Here is an 18022-nt window from a genome sequence, read left to right on the forward strand (position 1 = left end):
TAACAGAAGGAAAAGAAGGTAAAGTCTTTATGATCTCTTGCGTGGGCCTTGAATTTTCTGCTGTTCTATGGTCTATAGCACCCTTAAGAGGCAATGTGTTCAAAGAAGCCAGTGGCCCAGATTCAATGTTATCAGTAACTATGGATACTGTTCCAAGTATAGTTATAGCACTTATTTATTCCAAGTTATCAGAGACTAATTTGAGCATGTCAATAGGACAAGATATTGAGTCAAGTTCTTTGTATCCTCAAGTAATAAAATTCATGAGTATTTATACACATCAATAAATGTGAAGAAGGAGTTACCAGTTAGAATGCTTTAAGCTTCATGCAATAGAACATCCAACTCAAAATGGTTTAAATAATAAAGCTATGCATTGTCTCATATGACAGGAAGTTGAAGGAAGAACAGATTTAGTGTTAGTTCAATCTGCAGCCCAACAATGTCTTCAAGACCCAGGTTCCTTCCCTCTTTCTGCTCTGCCTACACCAGCATGTTCATCTCAGGCTAACTCCCCTCATGGTCCAAAGATGGCTGTCGAGATGCCACCTGCAAACACAATGCTCTGGAGCAGAAAAGAAACTGTTCGTTTTCATAGATCTCTTTCTAAGAGTACTGAGAAACTTCTCCAGAGGCCCCTCAGAACAAAATGTCAGGGCTATTGGTCAGAATTTTGTAACATGTCCACACTTAAAACAATCACTAATGAGAAGACTGGGACCACTTTTCTGGTTTAAACCAACCATTATCTGCTCCCTGGGACTCCTTAGAAGCACATGGCGGGTAGATAAGTGAACACAATTAGAGTTCTGTTCGTTGCCAAGGAAGGGTAAACAGCTTTTGCTTCTGAATGTCTGAATAATGTCTTAAATTGTGTATTCATACAATCCGTTTCAACAATTTAGGAAATGGTAAATCTTTATCAGTAGGCCTCACTTTTCCCAAGTCTTTTTATAGTACTTAGTTAGACCAAAACAGCTTGCAGATATTCATCCATCCACTTATTCATTCAGTTAAGATGTTCAGAGTACCTATCATATTCAAGATATAGTTCACTTATGGAAGACTCAATAAAGCAAAGTTTATGTCATCACTAAATTTATTATTTGGAAAACGCCAAACTTTAAAAATGATATAATAGTTTCTCATGCTGTAATGTGAAGATGACTTTCAAATTAAATTCACCCAAGTTCCACAACATTTTCAAGGTTTCTAGCCTAAACTTACAAATACAATTTTCTTAAGAGAAAGTAATGGAAACAATTTGGATAAAGTATTGAATTTAAGAGTTACAGGGGAATTCCCCAATGGTCCAGTGGTTAGGACTTGGTCCTCTCGCTGCCAGAGCCCCGCTAAGATCCCACAAGCTGTGCTGTGCAGCCAAAACAAAAAAAAAAAAAAAGGAAAAAGAAAACAAACCAAAAAAAAGAGTTATGGGAAATGGTAGATTTATTCCAATAATCCTGATTGACAAATATCAAACATAAAATATTTATGTCTGTAAAATATGGGAATGTGATGATGGGAGAAAACCCAAAACAATGGCATTTATTTTGGGAAGATTATCCTGGAAGAGTTATAATAACAAATTTGAAAACTATTATAGGAATTAGACTTGAGGTTATTTAGTCTAGCCCCGCCATGTACTGATAAGTAGGGAATAAGAGAAGACTCTGCCATTAACTGAAAAATTCCAGGGACATCCTAAGAACTAACCCCAAACCTGGTATTCTCCAGGACACAAAAACTTATTTGTTTTCCTTGGAGATCTGAACCAGGAAGTTTCTTCTCACGTTACTCCTAAAAGACAACCCCACCAGATGTATGTCAGGAAAAACCAACTAACTGAATTAAAATATGCAGAAATGCAGGGAAGAGAAGACTAAAGAAGGGAACCCAGAGAGAAACTGTGATGGTATTAAGAATGATTCTATGTTTTTGTTTTATTTTATTTTAACTATTATTCATCCTGGATAATTTCTGTTTTGAAAATGGGTATCTAACTTATTCTATAAAGAGCTCAGTAATCAAGTAGCAGAAAGGTAAGCATTCTGTCAGCACCTCAATAGCCCATAGGTGTGGGCATTGGAGAAAGGCACGCTCTCCAGGTGGGAATAGCTTTTCCAGGAGAGTAGCTTGATAAGGGGATCCTGACTGGATTTCAGCCCCCTCGTCCCCTTGGCTAGGGGCCCTTGCTCAGGGTACACAACACATAAATGTACACAGTGGCCATGCATGCTGGAGGACAAAAATTTGGAATTTCTGAGGTTGTTCACCCAGACCCAGAACTTGAATGCCATGTACAAAGTCAGGATAAATCCACTCTACCAAAATCTTTTTTCATTACTGGTATCTTCAACTGTTGGCACAATAATCTTAATCATCTGACCTTTTAGAGGCAATTTCCTCATCTTGGCTGGACAGATCAGGCTAAATGCTACATTTGGCCCTATTTTTAAATTGCCCAGATGGTGTGAATGGGTGTGTGGCGCAGGGTGCCCACATAGGCTGGGCTACTTCCAAGGACTATTTGTACCTTGGGTGTAACCAGCAGCTGCAGACAGGAGTGGGGAATGGAAGTGAAGGAATGGTAAGGGTAGGGTCAATGCCTTTCTTATCTGAGTAAAAGTGATTTCACCAATTACCCTGGGAAATGCTGAGCTTTAGTTTGGATTTCAGAGGGGTCACTCTTGGTCACCCATAAAATGGCAGCCAGGTACCCAACTCCCAAGTTCACACATAGTCACACAGCCAAACTGATTCCTTCCAGCCCTACCAGTGCAAATAGTGGCTGGAACTCAAAGACAAGCTTGTAGCTAAAACTGGCTTGGGTCCAAGCCCAAGCTAGCAGCCTGCAGCCCAAATCCAGCCCACCGTCTGCCTTTGAGCAGCCCATGAGCTAGGAATGTGTTTTTACATTGTGCGTGGTTGGGAAAAAAAAGTCAAAAGAATACTAATATTGTGTGATGTGTAAAAGTTACATGAAGTTCAAATATTCACAAATAAAGGTTGATGGGAACACAGACACGTTCATTTGTTTCCATATTGTCTGTGGCTGCCTTTGCACTCCAATGGCAGAATTGAGTAGCTGCAAGAAACCGTATGGTCACAAAGCCTAAAATATTTACTATTTGGCCCTTACCAGAAAAAATTTGTCAATCCTAAGCTAAGACATTAAACATGTTAGAGATGGTAGATAAGAACATCTCAAAAAATAAGTTTCAGGCAAACCAATAAGACAAAGGCTATCAAATAGCCACATTCAAGTCTGAACCCATAATTAAGACTAAGTGATTACCCTGAGGATTAGGGTAGTAAAAAAAGGAAGGGACATGCAACGTCTACACTCTGCACTTGGTAAGCGTGGAGATGATAACACCGTGTTGCTTGCTGCCACATCTCCATCCTAGGCCACTTCTTAGAGCTGGGCAGGTGCTCATTAAATAGTTATTCAGTGAATGAAAAGGAAGGGAGTAGGAAGAAACATAAACAAGTGAAGCAAGAGTTGCATAGGGTTAGGAGTGCAAAAGGGACCCCAAGTACAACGACTTGTCTACCCTCATGTAATATGTCATGATTCTTAAAAGGTAATAGAAATGCACGTTTTGGAAGCTAACATATCAAATGCTAAGTGTGTGCCCAGGAGACTAAGAAATGACTACGTAACTACGGTGACTGCCATGATGCCCATTCAAGCCCACCTTGTCCCACTCCCTTCCGTAGTCACCAGACACTCGTCTCTTTAGTCCAGAGACTAACTTCAGACTTGGAGATTAATGAGGGGAAGGAAATCAAATCTGAACCTCATGAAATAAACAGCACCACTTGTCACTGTTGATCTTTGATTAACTCGCTCTTTTTTCCGAACCAGGGCCTCTCTCTCTCTCTCTCTCTCTGTGTGTGTGTGTGTGCTTGCAGGTGACACCCACACATATCCTTCAGTGTTGGCAGAGATGCTCACTCAGATAACAAATGGAGTTCATGCTGCACATTTTCATCGTCGTGTGTCATCATCACCAAGCAAAACCACAACTATAGGAAAACAAAGCTGTTTGCTGCTCTTCTGTCTCAACTGACATTTCCACCCAGCTCTCACAATTTGTTCTTTGGAGCCAGAGGAGAATTTCAACCTGTCACTGAGATAGCTCTGCCAGTTGAAGTGTAAGTAGAACCCGATCCACCCCTACTCGAAGATAAATTCACCTTTCTGTGACTTTTTGTCCCCTAGAATTCCCAGCATTCCAAAACTTTTCACCGAGTTTACACAGGCAAATAAGATAAGGAAATGGGCTTGGGAAGTCCACATTCTGGCCTTTAGAGTGGCCTCAATAACGAGGTCAGCTCAGAACAGATGAAATATCCTTGGATCATCCATATTTAATCCTTAATGTTTTTCAAGCGTGGAACCCAGTGTCCATACCCTGAAAAGAACGAAAGGCACACTGAGGAAGCATGCTCCATTCTTCCCTGGACAGTGGCCTGGGTCTCTAAGTGCTGAGAGCCTGGGAATCTTCAAGCGGAAAGCACTCATTCCTTTGGGATGCCAAATCAGAGAAAGTTGGGAGGTCCACCCAATCAGATTCATTCCAGAAGAACCAAACTTCTTCTGAGCACCACTATTGAAAAGCCAAGAGTTAGTGCCTCAGCTAAGGAGATGCAGATAAGGTAACAAACAGGTTTCTGGTGTGGCTCCCAGACCATCCCATTTGCTGCTGCTTAGGGCAGTGGTCAGGGCCCCCATTATGATGGATCCAGAATTTTCTTTGATTTTTCTCACTCATCCATTATCTCTGTTCCAGACAAAGGGAGAGAGGAGAAAGTGTACTGCTTTAAAAGGAATCAATCTCTTTTATCAGACTGGATTAAAAAAAGTGAATTCTGGGCTGCAGCAAACTACACTCTTCACCTAGTTATGAAGTTAGAACGTGGTGGGAGGTCTGTTAGGTGAAGTCATGAAGTTTGCATTTTATTTCATTTTGCACTTGAGTTTCAAGGTGCTAGAACCTTCTCACAGAACTAGGTTACACTATTTATATTAGCCCAGTAAAGGAGTGCTTATTGAGCCGATACATTTAGTGCCGGAGTTTTTACCAACTTATCCTTCTCCAGTTGATTTGGTTTGTCCAATCAAACTCATGAGCTAAGTCTTTCTTGGAGTAACAGGTTTTGGTTATCTTTATTAAGTTTAATGAGCTCCATTTCAACGAAGAAAATAGTCCGTTTGGAGATGAACTCATAACACACCTATGTGACGTCAGGCCACACTCAAAGCACAATTTGCAATGAAGTAATAGGAGTTATTACATGAAATATCAGACCAGCTCTTGTGTCTCTTGTTCAAGGGCCTTTCCCTACCCACAAGAGGATAGCAGTGTGTGTGTGTGTGTGTGTGTGTGTGTGTGTGTGTGTGTATATGTGTGTGTGTGTGTGTGTATGTGTGTGTGTGAGTGTGATGATTGATATGTCTGATTTGAATTGTCAACTTGCTCCAAATGCCACAATTTTGTTTGTCGTTGTTCTTTTATTTTAAAACTATTGCAAGCCATTAGCATGTTCAGTTATGACAAGAGCTTGACAGGTGAAGAATCTGAAATTGTCTGTCCCCAGCATTCCCATCCTTGAGCTCTTTATGAATCACAGCCAGGCAAAGCATTTATAGAATTTGTTGGGGGCCAAGGGAGAAAAAATAAAAAGAAAGAGCAGCAGTTTAGTAGTCGGATGGGATTTTAACAACAAAGGCAACATTTTCAGAAGTCTTAGACTAAAGGCATGTTTAAAACATAGTCAATACTCCATTAAGAGGGAAGTTGGGGACTTCAATGGGAAATCAACTTAATTTCAACTGTGGCTTATTTAGCATGACTTTTTAAGATGACTCTAACAGTATTGGTTTTCGTCACTGCACAAACATTTCTAAAATGTAAATGAACTTATAGCTACCAGGTTTTCTTTCACCAGGCTTAGCTGTGTGTATGTTTTACATCCTGTCTCACTAATAAAATGGATTTTTGAGCTTATTAATAGGAAAGTGGAAAACAGAACTGACTCTCTCCTTCTCAGAGTCTGATTAGTACATTTAGACTGACAATTAATTCATAAAGGCATGTGAAATTCACTCATTCAGTCGATAAATATTTGTTACCTGTCAGGCACTGTTCTGGGCACTGGAGATATGGCAATAAACAAAGCAAAGTTCAATCCCTCCTGGAGCTTGCATTCTAGTTTGGGGAATTAGACAGTGAACAAATAAGTTTAAAAGTCAGGTATAAGAAATGGTGAAATGCTATGGAAAAACAAACAAGCAAGGAAAGTAGATGGGGCTTGGGGAGATTTTACTAGGGTAGAAGGTGACACTTGAGCAGGGACGTGAAGGAAATGAAGGAGCAAGCCAGGTAGATATCTGGGGAAAAGCATTCCAGACAGTGGAAACAGTATGTGTAAAGGCCCTGAGGTTGGAACATGGCTGTGATATTTGAGGAGGAATATATCAGAAAGTATGTATATACTTATAAGAAAGAGATTTCCTCAGCCTCAAGAGCCCTTGCAGATACCAAAACCTGGGCAGTAACAGGTCTATAGCAGTGATGATTTTGGTTCTAGGTTCATCACTGCCACCATCTCCAACCTCCAGCATGTAGTTAAATTTAACACTTTGTGATCAATCCCCAGGCCTGCTGTTGCTCCTGTGCAGCAGTACAAAAGGCCGGGATGAGGGATGTGATATCCATTTAACCACCAACATCCCCATTAAATTAGCCATGAGAACTAGTGGCTCAGTTAGTTAACCTGAGGGATTGATGGAGTTAAGGCTGAAGTTTGATCTCTCTGATAGAACATTTACATCACACAGAATGCACAGGTAAGCCCAGCCTGACATCTCAGAGATATAATCCATTGGTCTGATGAGAAGTTGTGACTTAAGCCAAGCAAACAAACCAGAAGTGTACTTTGCTTTGAAATGAAACTAATATTTAAAAGTCTGGATTTTTTTTTCAAGGCTAAACTAGAGATTTATAAAAAGGGTTTATCTCATACCTTTTTTAAATAACAGGTTTTCTCCAGATTCATCACCAAAAGTGAAGCATACCTGCTCTGAAAAACAGTATTAAAGCACAGATTTAAAACAGGCACATGGTAGTTCAGCAATTTTATCACTGAACACAGAACATAATGTATACTTCGTCTCTTTATTTATTTATTTTTGTTTGTTTGTTTGTTCGTTTGCAGTATGCGGGCCTCTCACCATTGTGGCCTCTCCCGTTGCAGAGCACAGGCTCCGGACGCGCAGGCCCAGCAGCCATGGCTCACGGGCCCAGCCGCTCAGCGGCATGTGGGATCCTCCCGGACCGGGGCACGAACCTGCGTCCCCTGCATCGGCAGGCGGACTCTCAACCACTGCGCCACCAGAGAAGCCCACTTGGTCTCTTTAAATTGGTATGCTCATCCCCAAATAAGTGAGCTCACAATCAAAAATTATAGAACCACTATTAATTATAAGACTCTTACAATAATAGCAGCAAATGGCATTGTTTTCTTCGTAATTGCCATATCTGAAACTGTACCAGCATTGCTTCAACCACTGTTCTTAAACCATTTCTTGGTTCACAGTAATAGTGAAAACGGACTTCCCTGTTAACATTTCTACTTTGGTTCTGTTCAGAGTGAGTAAGAAAAATCTAAAGTATGATTCATCTTCAGTAAACCTATTTTTCCCATCAGAAAATAAAACCATTTATTACCAAAGAGCAAATCTTTCCATTTTTTAATTTATTTTTTGTCATTGCCCTTTCTAAAATTTCTCCAGCTCTGTCCTTTTCAAATTCAATCTGATAACTTGGATTAAGGAACTCTGTATGCCAAGAGGCTGGCAATTTGGCACATGTGTCAGTATAAATTCAACAGTTTTCATCACCCAAGGACTGCTAAGTTCGACCTTCTTTGAAATAATTTAATTCATGGAATGGAAGCCCATTTAAAAATCAACCAAAGTACAATATCCTCTGAATGGAATTATAAGATTTCTACTCCTCCCCATGTTACAAAAAAAAAAAAATTAGAGAAGACCTCTTTATATACATAAAAGTGAGAGGCAGAATGCTGTACATCTTACTGCAAGCTAAAATATTTTGAAACAGGAAATGGGAGGGAGTTTAGAGGCTTTCAAATTTTGTAGCACCTCATCCCTGGGTAGTGAATTTAAATTTGTGTTATAATAGTCTCTTCCTTCTCAGGTCATTGCCCAGTTTAATTTTTATACATAGTTTATCTATATGACAATAATAATAATAGCTAACATATGTCAGGCATGGTACTATGTGCCAGGGCCAAGCAGAAAAAAAAAAGACAAACTTGAGACATGCCCTCATGGAAACGATAGTATAGGAACAGACATTTGTGATCACTATCTTCATTTTATAGTTGAAGAATCAGAGTCTTAGAAAGGCAGTGACTCGTCTGAGGCCAACTAGCAATAGTACTTGAGCCAGGCCTATCTGCCTCTAAAACCTAGACTTCTCCAACATCTGAATGAATCAAAGCACTGAACAAATTATAAGGGCAGCAGTAAAACCATTCTTCAAGGTCCCCAGACATACTCCAGTTGACCCAAACTGGAGCCAGAAAAATATTCATGGTGTTTCCAGGGTCTGGCCTTGCCTGGTATCTTGAGAACTTTGATGCTATCTCAAAAGCATCAAACACTTTTCCATGTCGATGGACCTCCAGGGTAAACAGGCAACTGAACCACAGAGTTCTGGAGCTCTGAGCCCTAAAGCACAGAAAGTCCCAGAAAGAAGCTCTCACCATTTCTCCTTCTGCCTTCTGTCTTCTAGAAAACTCCTACCAGATGCCAGCCACCCCTGCGGCATGTGGCAAGAATTGTGTTGTTCCCTTCAGAAGTTTCTCGAGACCCATCCCTCATACTCTAATGGATGCCAATATCCCTTTTTCACAGTATCGTCACTTCTCCAGGAGATGCACTCTCAGCATCCCGCTGTAGCTCTCCATGCAGACAATAAAGAAACTAACTGAGCAAACCTAAAATACATGGAACAGAAAAGGCCCCTGTATGATTCGACTGAAATGAGCTACTAAACAAATAACCCTTCATAGTATTCAAATAATTTTGACATCAAGTGACCTTATTTCCTGACACATTCTTCCTTGGTGTGGGAGGACTACTTTATTCTTTTGAAATCATATTGTGAAGATTACCTTGAATTCCCATCACAGGGAGTAAGGAAAGCAAGTTGGTTTACCTCCCATTGCTCTGAAGGGATTCCATTGGTCAAAATGACTAATAGGACCAGAATTCATCAAAAAGAATGTCTACATCTTTACAAACTAAAATAAAACAGCATTAAATAGGAACTAAGTGACTCATTTCATGAGTGAGAGACAGTGTTTTAAGGGTTTTTTAAATGTTTATGTCTCCCTCCCCCATTCCAACTTATCTCCACCCAAAACCCCCATTTAATCAAAGGGAATGATTTCCTAACCTTTTCTTCTCCACCTAAAAAGTCTTTCGATATCACACTTCACTTGACCGCAATATGCAGGTGAATTAGAAAGGAGTGGAACTGGAAGCAGATGTCAGGGCTAACAGAATCCGCTCACTTTCAGTTTTCTACCTTAACCTCTCAATCAAGTCAATAAATACATGGTGAGTTTGAATTTGGGCCATGGCACTACACGAGTCTGCCACAGTAATATTCTTTAACTTCATTTCAGAGTCTCAAAATGATGTTATTCGGCCTATTTGTTCAAGAAAAATTAGCATTGGTGGCCTAACAGGAGGCCAAGGTGGCTGGCTGAAGACGAGGCAGTCCTTTCCTATCCAGAGCAATGGTGTTGAGCAGGTGAAGAGGGGCCAGCCGGCTTGCATCTGGATAGGCGTCCGTGTCAGGAACGGTAGGCTGCAAAGTCCCGTGCTGGCGCATAGGGCTGGTAGTGCTTTCGGGTGGGCCCCGGCCTGCGAGGTGTCATGTTCATGTAGTCGCTCTGAAGCATCCTGTTTCTCTTACTCTTCATCTGCAGAAAAGAGAAATGTCACTGTGAAGGGGGCCAGGGACACAGAGGGAGATATCTGGGAGGAGTGCTAAGATTTGGGGGCAACTCTTCAGAACACAGTCAAAGGAAGCTGAACAAACCAGAATTCATTGAGCACCTTGGACTTGCATAATGACCAATCAAACCCAACTACTTTGGACTCTTCCAAATTAACCTGAAAAATCTGAATCAAAGAAAGTATTTTAGAGAAATGCACTCCTGTTACTCTCAATGCAGCCATTTGAACTGAATTCCAAAAGCATATCTAATTAACATATCCAACTCTGATATGTGAATATTCTCGAAGGCCCTTCCTCCTTTGAAAAGGTTAAGCATCCCCAATGCAATCTTCTTGTATTAGTCATTTCCTCAAGAAGCCATTTTTTTACACGATTAACCAAAGAGGACCTTTAGCCCTCCAGAGTCTGGAATAGTCACAATTTCATAGCAGTGGAGTCCAAATTAATTGGATGTTACAGTTCTAGACAACTAGTTACAGTCCTATTCCTTTATATGTATGTATATTTCCATAAATAAAGACAATAGCGTCATTCATCTCCATCCCTGAGACACAGCTCCCTCTGGATGAATTTCTACCAGGAATGAGGGGTGATCCTAACCCTAGAATTAGAGTTATACTCACCACAAATCTTAGCAAAGTTTTGACTGAAGGTTAGGAACATATTTTCTCAATCAGTGTGATGGTAAAATTTACATGTTTGATAAAAGTTCCATAAAAATTCTAAAAGTAGAAAGCCATCCAGATTTCTGGATTCAGAATTCTCCAGAATGAAAAAAAAAAGTCTATTTCTTGGCACATAGGCCTGGCCTGATGCATAAGTAAATATTGATACGTTGGACATGAATGTCATGAGCACCAGAATAAATAAGCCAAAGACTGGCCTTATTTCCATGCACTCCTACCTGAGCCCTTCCCACCTTCCTTATCAAAGGGGCAGGAGTAAGTGTTAAAGGTTGGTAAAAAATGGACCTCCATATCACTAAATAAAACTAACATGTCTTCAGGCCTCATCTTTTGAGCTCTCAGCAGCATTCTAGATTATCCGTTCCCTTCTGACATGCTTCTGCTTTGCCTTCCGTGAGGTGCTACCACCCCAGTTCTCATCCTGCCGCTCTGGGGCCACTCCCTCCTTGCCTCCTCTGCAAGCTCTTTCTTCTCTAACTAGCCATTCAGCGTTAGAGTTCCTCATGGTTTGGTCCTAAGCCTTCTCCTCTACTCGTGCCATCCTCTCTCCCTAGGCAACCTCGTCCACATTCACAGTTTCAATTGCCACCTATTCACCCAAATTTATATCTCTGGACTAGACCTCAAAGGTACTTGAAACTCAACATGTCCAAAAAGAAACTCAAGATCTTCCCCTAAAACCTGGTCTTTTCCAGTGTTTCTCGTCCCAGTGAGTGACGCTACCATATACACAGTTGCCCATACCAGACCTCCTAAGCCTCATCCTTGACACCTCCAACTCCCTTATCCTCTGTCCCAGAGGACATTTTACAACATCTGAAGACATTTTGGGTTGTCACACTGGGATGAATGCTACTGGCGTCTAGTGGGCAGAGGCCAGAGATGCTGCTAAACATCCTACAATGCACAGGGCAGCCCCTGACAACAAAGTATTATCCAGCTCAAATGTCAGTAGTGCCAAGAAATCCTGATCTGAAGAGTCTGATCATGAAAAAGAAAGGAATGAAAATGAAGCAATGGATACAAGCTATATCACCAAGTGAGAATGAATATTCTTAGACTGCCTGAGTCCTCCTTCTTGCTCATACTCAAAGATGACTGATGATTTGAGCCTGGGTGAGCAGGAGGTTGATGGTCCATCCATAAGTATAAGGCAAGATGATAGGAAAAGTGGATTTGAAAGAGACTATCAATTCAGCTTCGGTCATTTGGGATTTGAGATGATGGATGAGGTTATCTAGCTGAAAGTAAGAAGAGGACATCATTAAACAGACATAATTGGGGGATGCATTCAGGGAGAGGTAGCTATGGAAACCAAGGGGGTGAGGGAAGTTGCCCTTCAAACATCTTGGTTCTACATCCTTTCTATAAATAAAGGACTAGAGTCCTCTTGGGCACAGGGTTATGGCAGGGCAGGAGTAAGGCAAGGAATTGTCTGCCCCCCACATAAATGTGGAAGGCTGCTGCTGATATCCTGGGAGGCATTAGAGTACCTACTCTAACTCTGACGACTTCCCTTGCCAGACTCCTAAGAGACAGACTTTGCTTCTGGACACTCAAATTAAACTATAGCTAGTTAGAGGGGCCCCCATAATGAAGATGCCTTGGCTCTGAGGTTCTCTGGGTTGCACCAAACTTATGAAAGATCTGTTGCAATCCGCTCCCATGCTTACCCTCATGCTGTTATCAGATAGCAGATTTAGTCATTTTCACCCTAACTGTAAACACAACGGTGGGATGGAAATGAGACATGCTGGGAACAGTATACAGAACCCACAGTGTCCATGTTCATCTAGCATATGCATATACGTGTGCAGAGTACTCACCTTACATGTCTCTGTGACTAAGTCATTTAGCCCTTCAACATTCACTGTCTGCTAAAGATGTGTGATTTCAGGACCACTCCTCCCTTTCTCTTCCTTCTACTCCCATCCTTACCAACTTGTTTCTCGGAAGCAGCGGAAAGACACAGGCATACACAGGGCAATTCATTTAAAGGACATGGTCTTCAAGAACCCACTGGATTTAAAGGCAGATACTACCTGTACACACTCTATCTACATTGCCCACAGTGTGATTTATAGTGGAGAAAACTGTGTTTTTTAAAGGCTCCTTTAGACTAAGAAGGAGGATGGGTTTACCATCTCAACGGAGTGAACTGAGGATTGAGTGAGAGTGACAGGTGCTGGTCTGTGGCGGCCTGGCAGAGGGGAGCTCTCATTCAAATGTCATCTACAGGTCAAGAACTGAGATGGAATCTGCAGCTGTTCCCAGAAACCCACTCAGCCTAGAACTGCCTACGGCAGTACATCACAGACCCTCAGGAAGTTCCAGAAAACAGCATCTTACACCAAGGCACAATGCAGACCAGCCAAAAATAGGATCCCAGAAAAGTACCCTGGAAATGGCTAAACTCTAGGGATGGATCCCTGATGACCTGGCTGCCTATCTCAGCGAGTTGCTTAAACAGTATCCAGAAAAGATGAGCCCTGGGTAAAAATGCTCTGTTAGTCTATGAAATATACATATATATTTATTTCACACCCATTTGGTCAGAGAGTACAAAGACCTATGTTTGAGATGCAGATAAAGGGTACTTCTTATTGGGTAACCTAATTAACCACAAGAGGCCACAGAAGAAGATAAGGTATGCCAAGCACTGGGACTTCCCAATTTTCAGGGAGCTCATGAGACAGAATAAGACCAAAATAAGTTTTCTCAAGACAAAGGAAGATGAACCTCACTAGGAATTAGTAGTGCTGCCAAAGAAAAACATATTGCATTTACGATGTTTCCAATTTAAAAGTAAACTTTTTTAACTCATTGAAAATAGAAGCTACTCTTGTCCCTTTGGGTAGCTCGAGTCACTTAGCAAATTAGTCCCTGCTTATAGTAACTGATATTCTAGTGTATATTGACAATAAGTTTTAAATGGCGAGCAGTATCCTTCTGGCCACTGAAAGTTAAAACAGTTTTCCAAAACTACTTCTTACAAAGCTGGTAAAGTACATTGACTTAGGTCAGCATACTACAGGGGAGCACCTGTCCTGGAAATGTACCCCAAAAGGCACTGCTCCTGGCTTTTAGATTAAGAAGTTGATATTCCAAGGGGATCAAGATAAAAACAAGACCTGAGGGCTTCCCTGGTGGCGTAGTGGTTGAGAGTCTGCCTGCCGATGCAGGGGACGCGGGTTCATGCCCCGGTCCGGGAAGATCCCACATGCCGCGGAGCAACTGGGCCCGTGAGCCATGGCCGCTGAGCCTGCGCGTCCGGAGCCTAAATTCTAATGTTATTGGCAAACTCCACAGAGGTTCAAAGATGAAAGGTAACTAGGATGAAGACACCAAGATCCAGACTCAACTGACATCAGAGGAAGAACTTAGGCAATATTTCAATACATAAAAAGCCCCCATCAGGGTTGGGCAACTTGAAGAAGGCAAGATAGGCAAATTCTCATGATCTGATATAAAGGATTTTCAGGAACAAGCAGCCACTTTGGTGGTTACAGATTTTGTTGGAGGTACAGATTAGGCAACAGGAAGCCTGACAAGCATCTATCTGCCCCCTAGTCTCCCAAAATGGGAGTAGCATTTGGGGAACAAGGGAGAGGCAAACTTTGGCAATAGGCTGAGAAGAGTTTAAAAGGATCCCAGGCTGAATCTATCCTTGGCATGACTGTGAACCCAGGGCTTCCTTCCTCCTCCACCCCGACCCTGCCCAGCACCAAGGCTATAGTAAATAGGATGGCTTCAACATGGCATGGCTTCCAGAAATCACTGATCCATGTATGAATTAGTTAGATGTATGGAATATGCCTTAAAGATAAGTATGATACTTCAGGCATACTCATTTAAGTCCTTAGTTTGGCCTCTATGGGGGTTATCAATTCATCAGTTCATAAGCATTCTTTAAGCACTAAGCTAAATGTACTTAATACCAGATGGATGGTGAATGTCAAGAGAAACAGTCCCCTATCCTTGAGAAGCATACATACCCTGTTGAGGAAATGATTCATACATGAATCTAACTTCTAGAAAAAAATTCAAAGACAATATGGAATCAGTGCCACACTGTGTACGTAAGAACTGGAAGTTCCTGAGTAAGAGAAAGGAGAGAAAATAAGGAGGTCCCTGCCTCGCAGTAGATATGGTTATCAATACGCATTCAAATCTAGGCCAAAACTTCAACGTTGAAGAAGGTAGAGAAAAACACACCAAGTTTATTGCATGAACATTTGCAAAAGTTCGTAAACTCCAATTCAGTGGCAAGAGCTCAGAAAAGTCTAACTCCCGTTATAGTTTCATAATGACAGCACCATACTTGGCCTCACAAAATTCAACTGCTTCAGAGGAGATAAAAATATGACTCAGATAAACAGACCTAGTTTCCTTGCTAGGTTTGAATGCATAATTTCAGTAGACAAATTTCTCATGATTTTTGACCCCGAACCAAAGTTATTCATTGGCTTCAGTTTCTTAGATTCCCAAGTCGCTTAGATTTTTATACATATGTATATATTAGAGCTATTTTATATGTCATAATGACATTGCAAAGTGGGGAGAAGAAAGGTAATTTTCTACCCTAATTTATCTCCCACACTTATTTACCTGTTTAGCTTCTTACTCTGCTTGGCCACCTAATCAGTGTCTTCTGAACATAAACTCACATCAGATTTTTATCTCAGATAAAGTTGGATAGGCTAAAAGAGGACCTACTGAAACCTAGCAGGGAAAAAGAAAATAATCACATGTTCAACAGAAAATAAGCCACATAGGCAAAATTCTTGAATATGTCCAACTGCATATGCAGTAGAAAAGTTACATGAAAACAATGCTGTTTCTCTTACCCAGCAGTTAGAAAGAGCCACTGTTGCTAGCAAGCTATAGAAAGCTAGGACTCCGTTTACCACCACAAGTGCCCAAAATGGCTTAGAGGACTCAGGAGACCGGGGAGCTGGACAAAGATGTTTCTCTGAAAAATAGAATAGATTAGATTAAATGATATGGGAATGGCACTTGGGTACATTTCCTTCCTTCTTCTTAGAGGAGAATGTGAGAGGAATCAAAATATGCAAAATATCACTGGCTTAAGAGGTGTAGACTTCCTCGTTGGTCTGTCCTCTTTGGGAGTTAGCCAACCCCACCACTGATCATGACCTAGTTTTCAAGACTGCAGTTGAAAACCACTACTTGAGAGTGGACACTGGTCGACCCGTGCGTTACCTTTCACATGGATAATGGTCCCATTACTCTTCTCATTGTCTATGTAAGGAGGAGGATACAGAACCTCGATTTTGCAGAAATAAATATCCGTTTGGTTAACGTATAAATCCTGGAGGTAGAATGTCACTGTTTCGTTGCCCAAGTTCACAGTGCAGTTGAATTCCTTGTTTGTAGACTGAAGTGACTTGGAGTGATTTCCATTCACAGCACAGACCTCCACAGCACTATCTACTCCCTTATAAAGGGATGCCCGGAACTCCTTCGAGAAGAGGTTGTAGGTATACTTGCAGCTGAGGTTGACCTCATTGTTGTTTACCACAAGCATGGGCGACTGATTCACCAAAATCTTGTTTTCTGGATGGGGAAAAAATCATTTGCTTAGAACAAGAATATAAGGACTTTTTTTCTGAAGTCAAGATATATTAGTTAACAAAATAAACAGATCTCCAGCAAAGGATTTCTCTTGGCAGATGAAGACGCAGGAGCTCTTTGGAAGATAGTTATCCTGAGAGTTTACATTTTGATATTATTTTCATCCTCCTTTGAATGGAACAGTGGAGCATGTTTTCACTTGGAAGGCAGAACGTGGCCTTCTGTTGGCATTGAACATCACAGCTATGCATTTGGAATTTTTGAATCTGTGCTGAGGTTCCTAACATGTTAATCATGCTCAATTAATTTTCTAATTGAGTGTTTTACTTGGAAATGGCTTTTAACACCTGACATAAACAAATAGATTTGTATTTTAAGTTGTGATTCAGCCTTTTGTGAAGGAATTTAAATGTTTTGAAACATTTTGACTTTTTTTATTGGCTGTTCCAAGAGTAGGATAAAGAGGTAAGAAAAATGTAATCCAAAGAATTTAATTTATCCTCCATAGCAAATTCTGAAAACAGCCTTGTCAGGAAGTTTGCATATTTGTTTCTTTAAATCACAGAAGATGGAAGAGGCCCAAGAGGTCCACAAGAGTTCTTTCTCTAGCCCATCTTCTACCTTTATGCTATCCTAGTAAACGATCAAAAAATCTGGAGACAACCTAGTTCAATCTCTTCACTTTTAAAGCAAAGAACCTGAAATCTGCATGATGGAAGAGAACATATCTATTCTATCCTGTTTTTCCCCACTATTCCCCATTCCCTAGCACATGACAATATATTCCCTTTTCTTGTAGTGACTGTGTGAGGCCTACAAACATTGGATGATCTGTCTAATGTCACTGAGCAGATGGTGAGCAAAGCAAGGACTGAAACCCAAGTAAACTACAACCACCTGAGCAATGGGCCACTCAAGCACTGAGAATCGACTTTGCAACCAACACTCTCCAAAATTTCTTTAAAACAATAAATCACTTTGATTAAAAATTCAATACAAACAAAAAACATTTTTGCTATTGTTTTTAGGTATACTAACAATTGTCTGCCTGTTCACATTTTTTTTTAAGGGTTATTTGAAGCAATATCCCCCATACCCATACTAAAGGGTCAAATCATCTATTAAAATGAAATTTACAATTTAACCTGGGTTTGAATCCATGTACTCAAGTCTTTTGTTTTTGCTGTGGAGAAAACGGAGCTGCATAGAACTAAATCACTAATAGCTTTTCATCTTTTACATAGTTCTCAATGCTAGCTGTACATCAAGAACCTGTGCCTGGGTCCCATTCCCAAAAATTCTGATCTAACTGGTCTATGCTGGTGGAGAGAGGGATCCATTCTTTTCATTTTTTTATAACAATTTATTAAGATATAATTCATGTACCATAAAGCTCACCCTTTTTTTAAAGTTCACCCTTTTAAAGTAAACTTTAAAAGTTCAGTGGCTTGGGCTTCCCTGGTGGTGCAGTGGTTGAGAGTCCGCCTGCCGATGCAGGGGACACGGGTTCGTGCCCGGGTCCGGGAAGATCTCACATGCCGCGGAGCAGCTGGGCCCGTGAGCCATGGCCGCTGAGCCTGCGCTCCGCAACGGGAGAGGCCACAAAAAAAAAGTTCAGTGGCTTTTTATTACATTCACAAAGCTGTGAATGGATCACCACTCTCTGATTCCAGA

The 18022-nt window shown here is 41.0% G+C and overlaps 1 protein-coding gene and 1 long non-coding RNA gene across 2 annotated transcripts in view; both read right to left on the reverse strand.

Moving 5' to 3' along the window:
- Positions 1-1081: 1081 nt before the first annotated feature.
- On the reverse strand, positions 1082-7252 carry LOC113629193 (uncharacterized). Its single transcript, XR_003436426.1, has 2 exons — positions 7036-7252; positions 1082-6218 (listed from the first exon to the last, which is right to left on the reverse strand). It is a non-coding gene; the product is annotated as an uncharacterized LOC113629193 (long non-coding RNA).
- Positions 7253-7934: 682 nt separating this feature from the next.
- The window catches only part of CD28 (CD28 molecule), a 29318-nt gene continuing 19230 nt past the window's right edge, over positions 7935-18022 (reverse strand). The window contains exons 2-4 of the mRNA XM_027123492.1: positions 15977-16330; positions 15601-15725; positions 7935-10029 (exon numbers count right to left, since the gene is read on the reverse strand). Of these exons, the coding sequence (XP_026979293.1) occupies positions 9901-10029; positions 15601-15725; positions 15977-16330 (608 nt within the window). The 3' untranslated portion in view covers positions 7935-9900. The remainder of the gene's footprint in view (positions 10030-15600; positions 15726-15976; positions 16331-18022) is intronic.

The sequence above is a fragment of the Aethalodelphis obliquidens genome, unplaced genomic scaffold, assembly GCF_003676395.1.
Source record: "Aethalodelphis obliquidens isolate GAN/ISIS:26980383/991018 unplaced genomic scaffold, ASM367639v1 scaffold2, whole genome shotgun sequence".
NCBI lineage: Eukaryota > Metazoa > Chordata > Mammalia > Artiodactyla > Delphinidae > Aethalodelphis > Aethalodelphis obliquidens.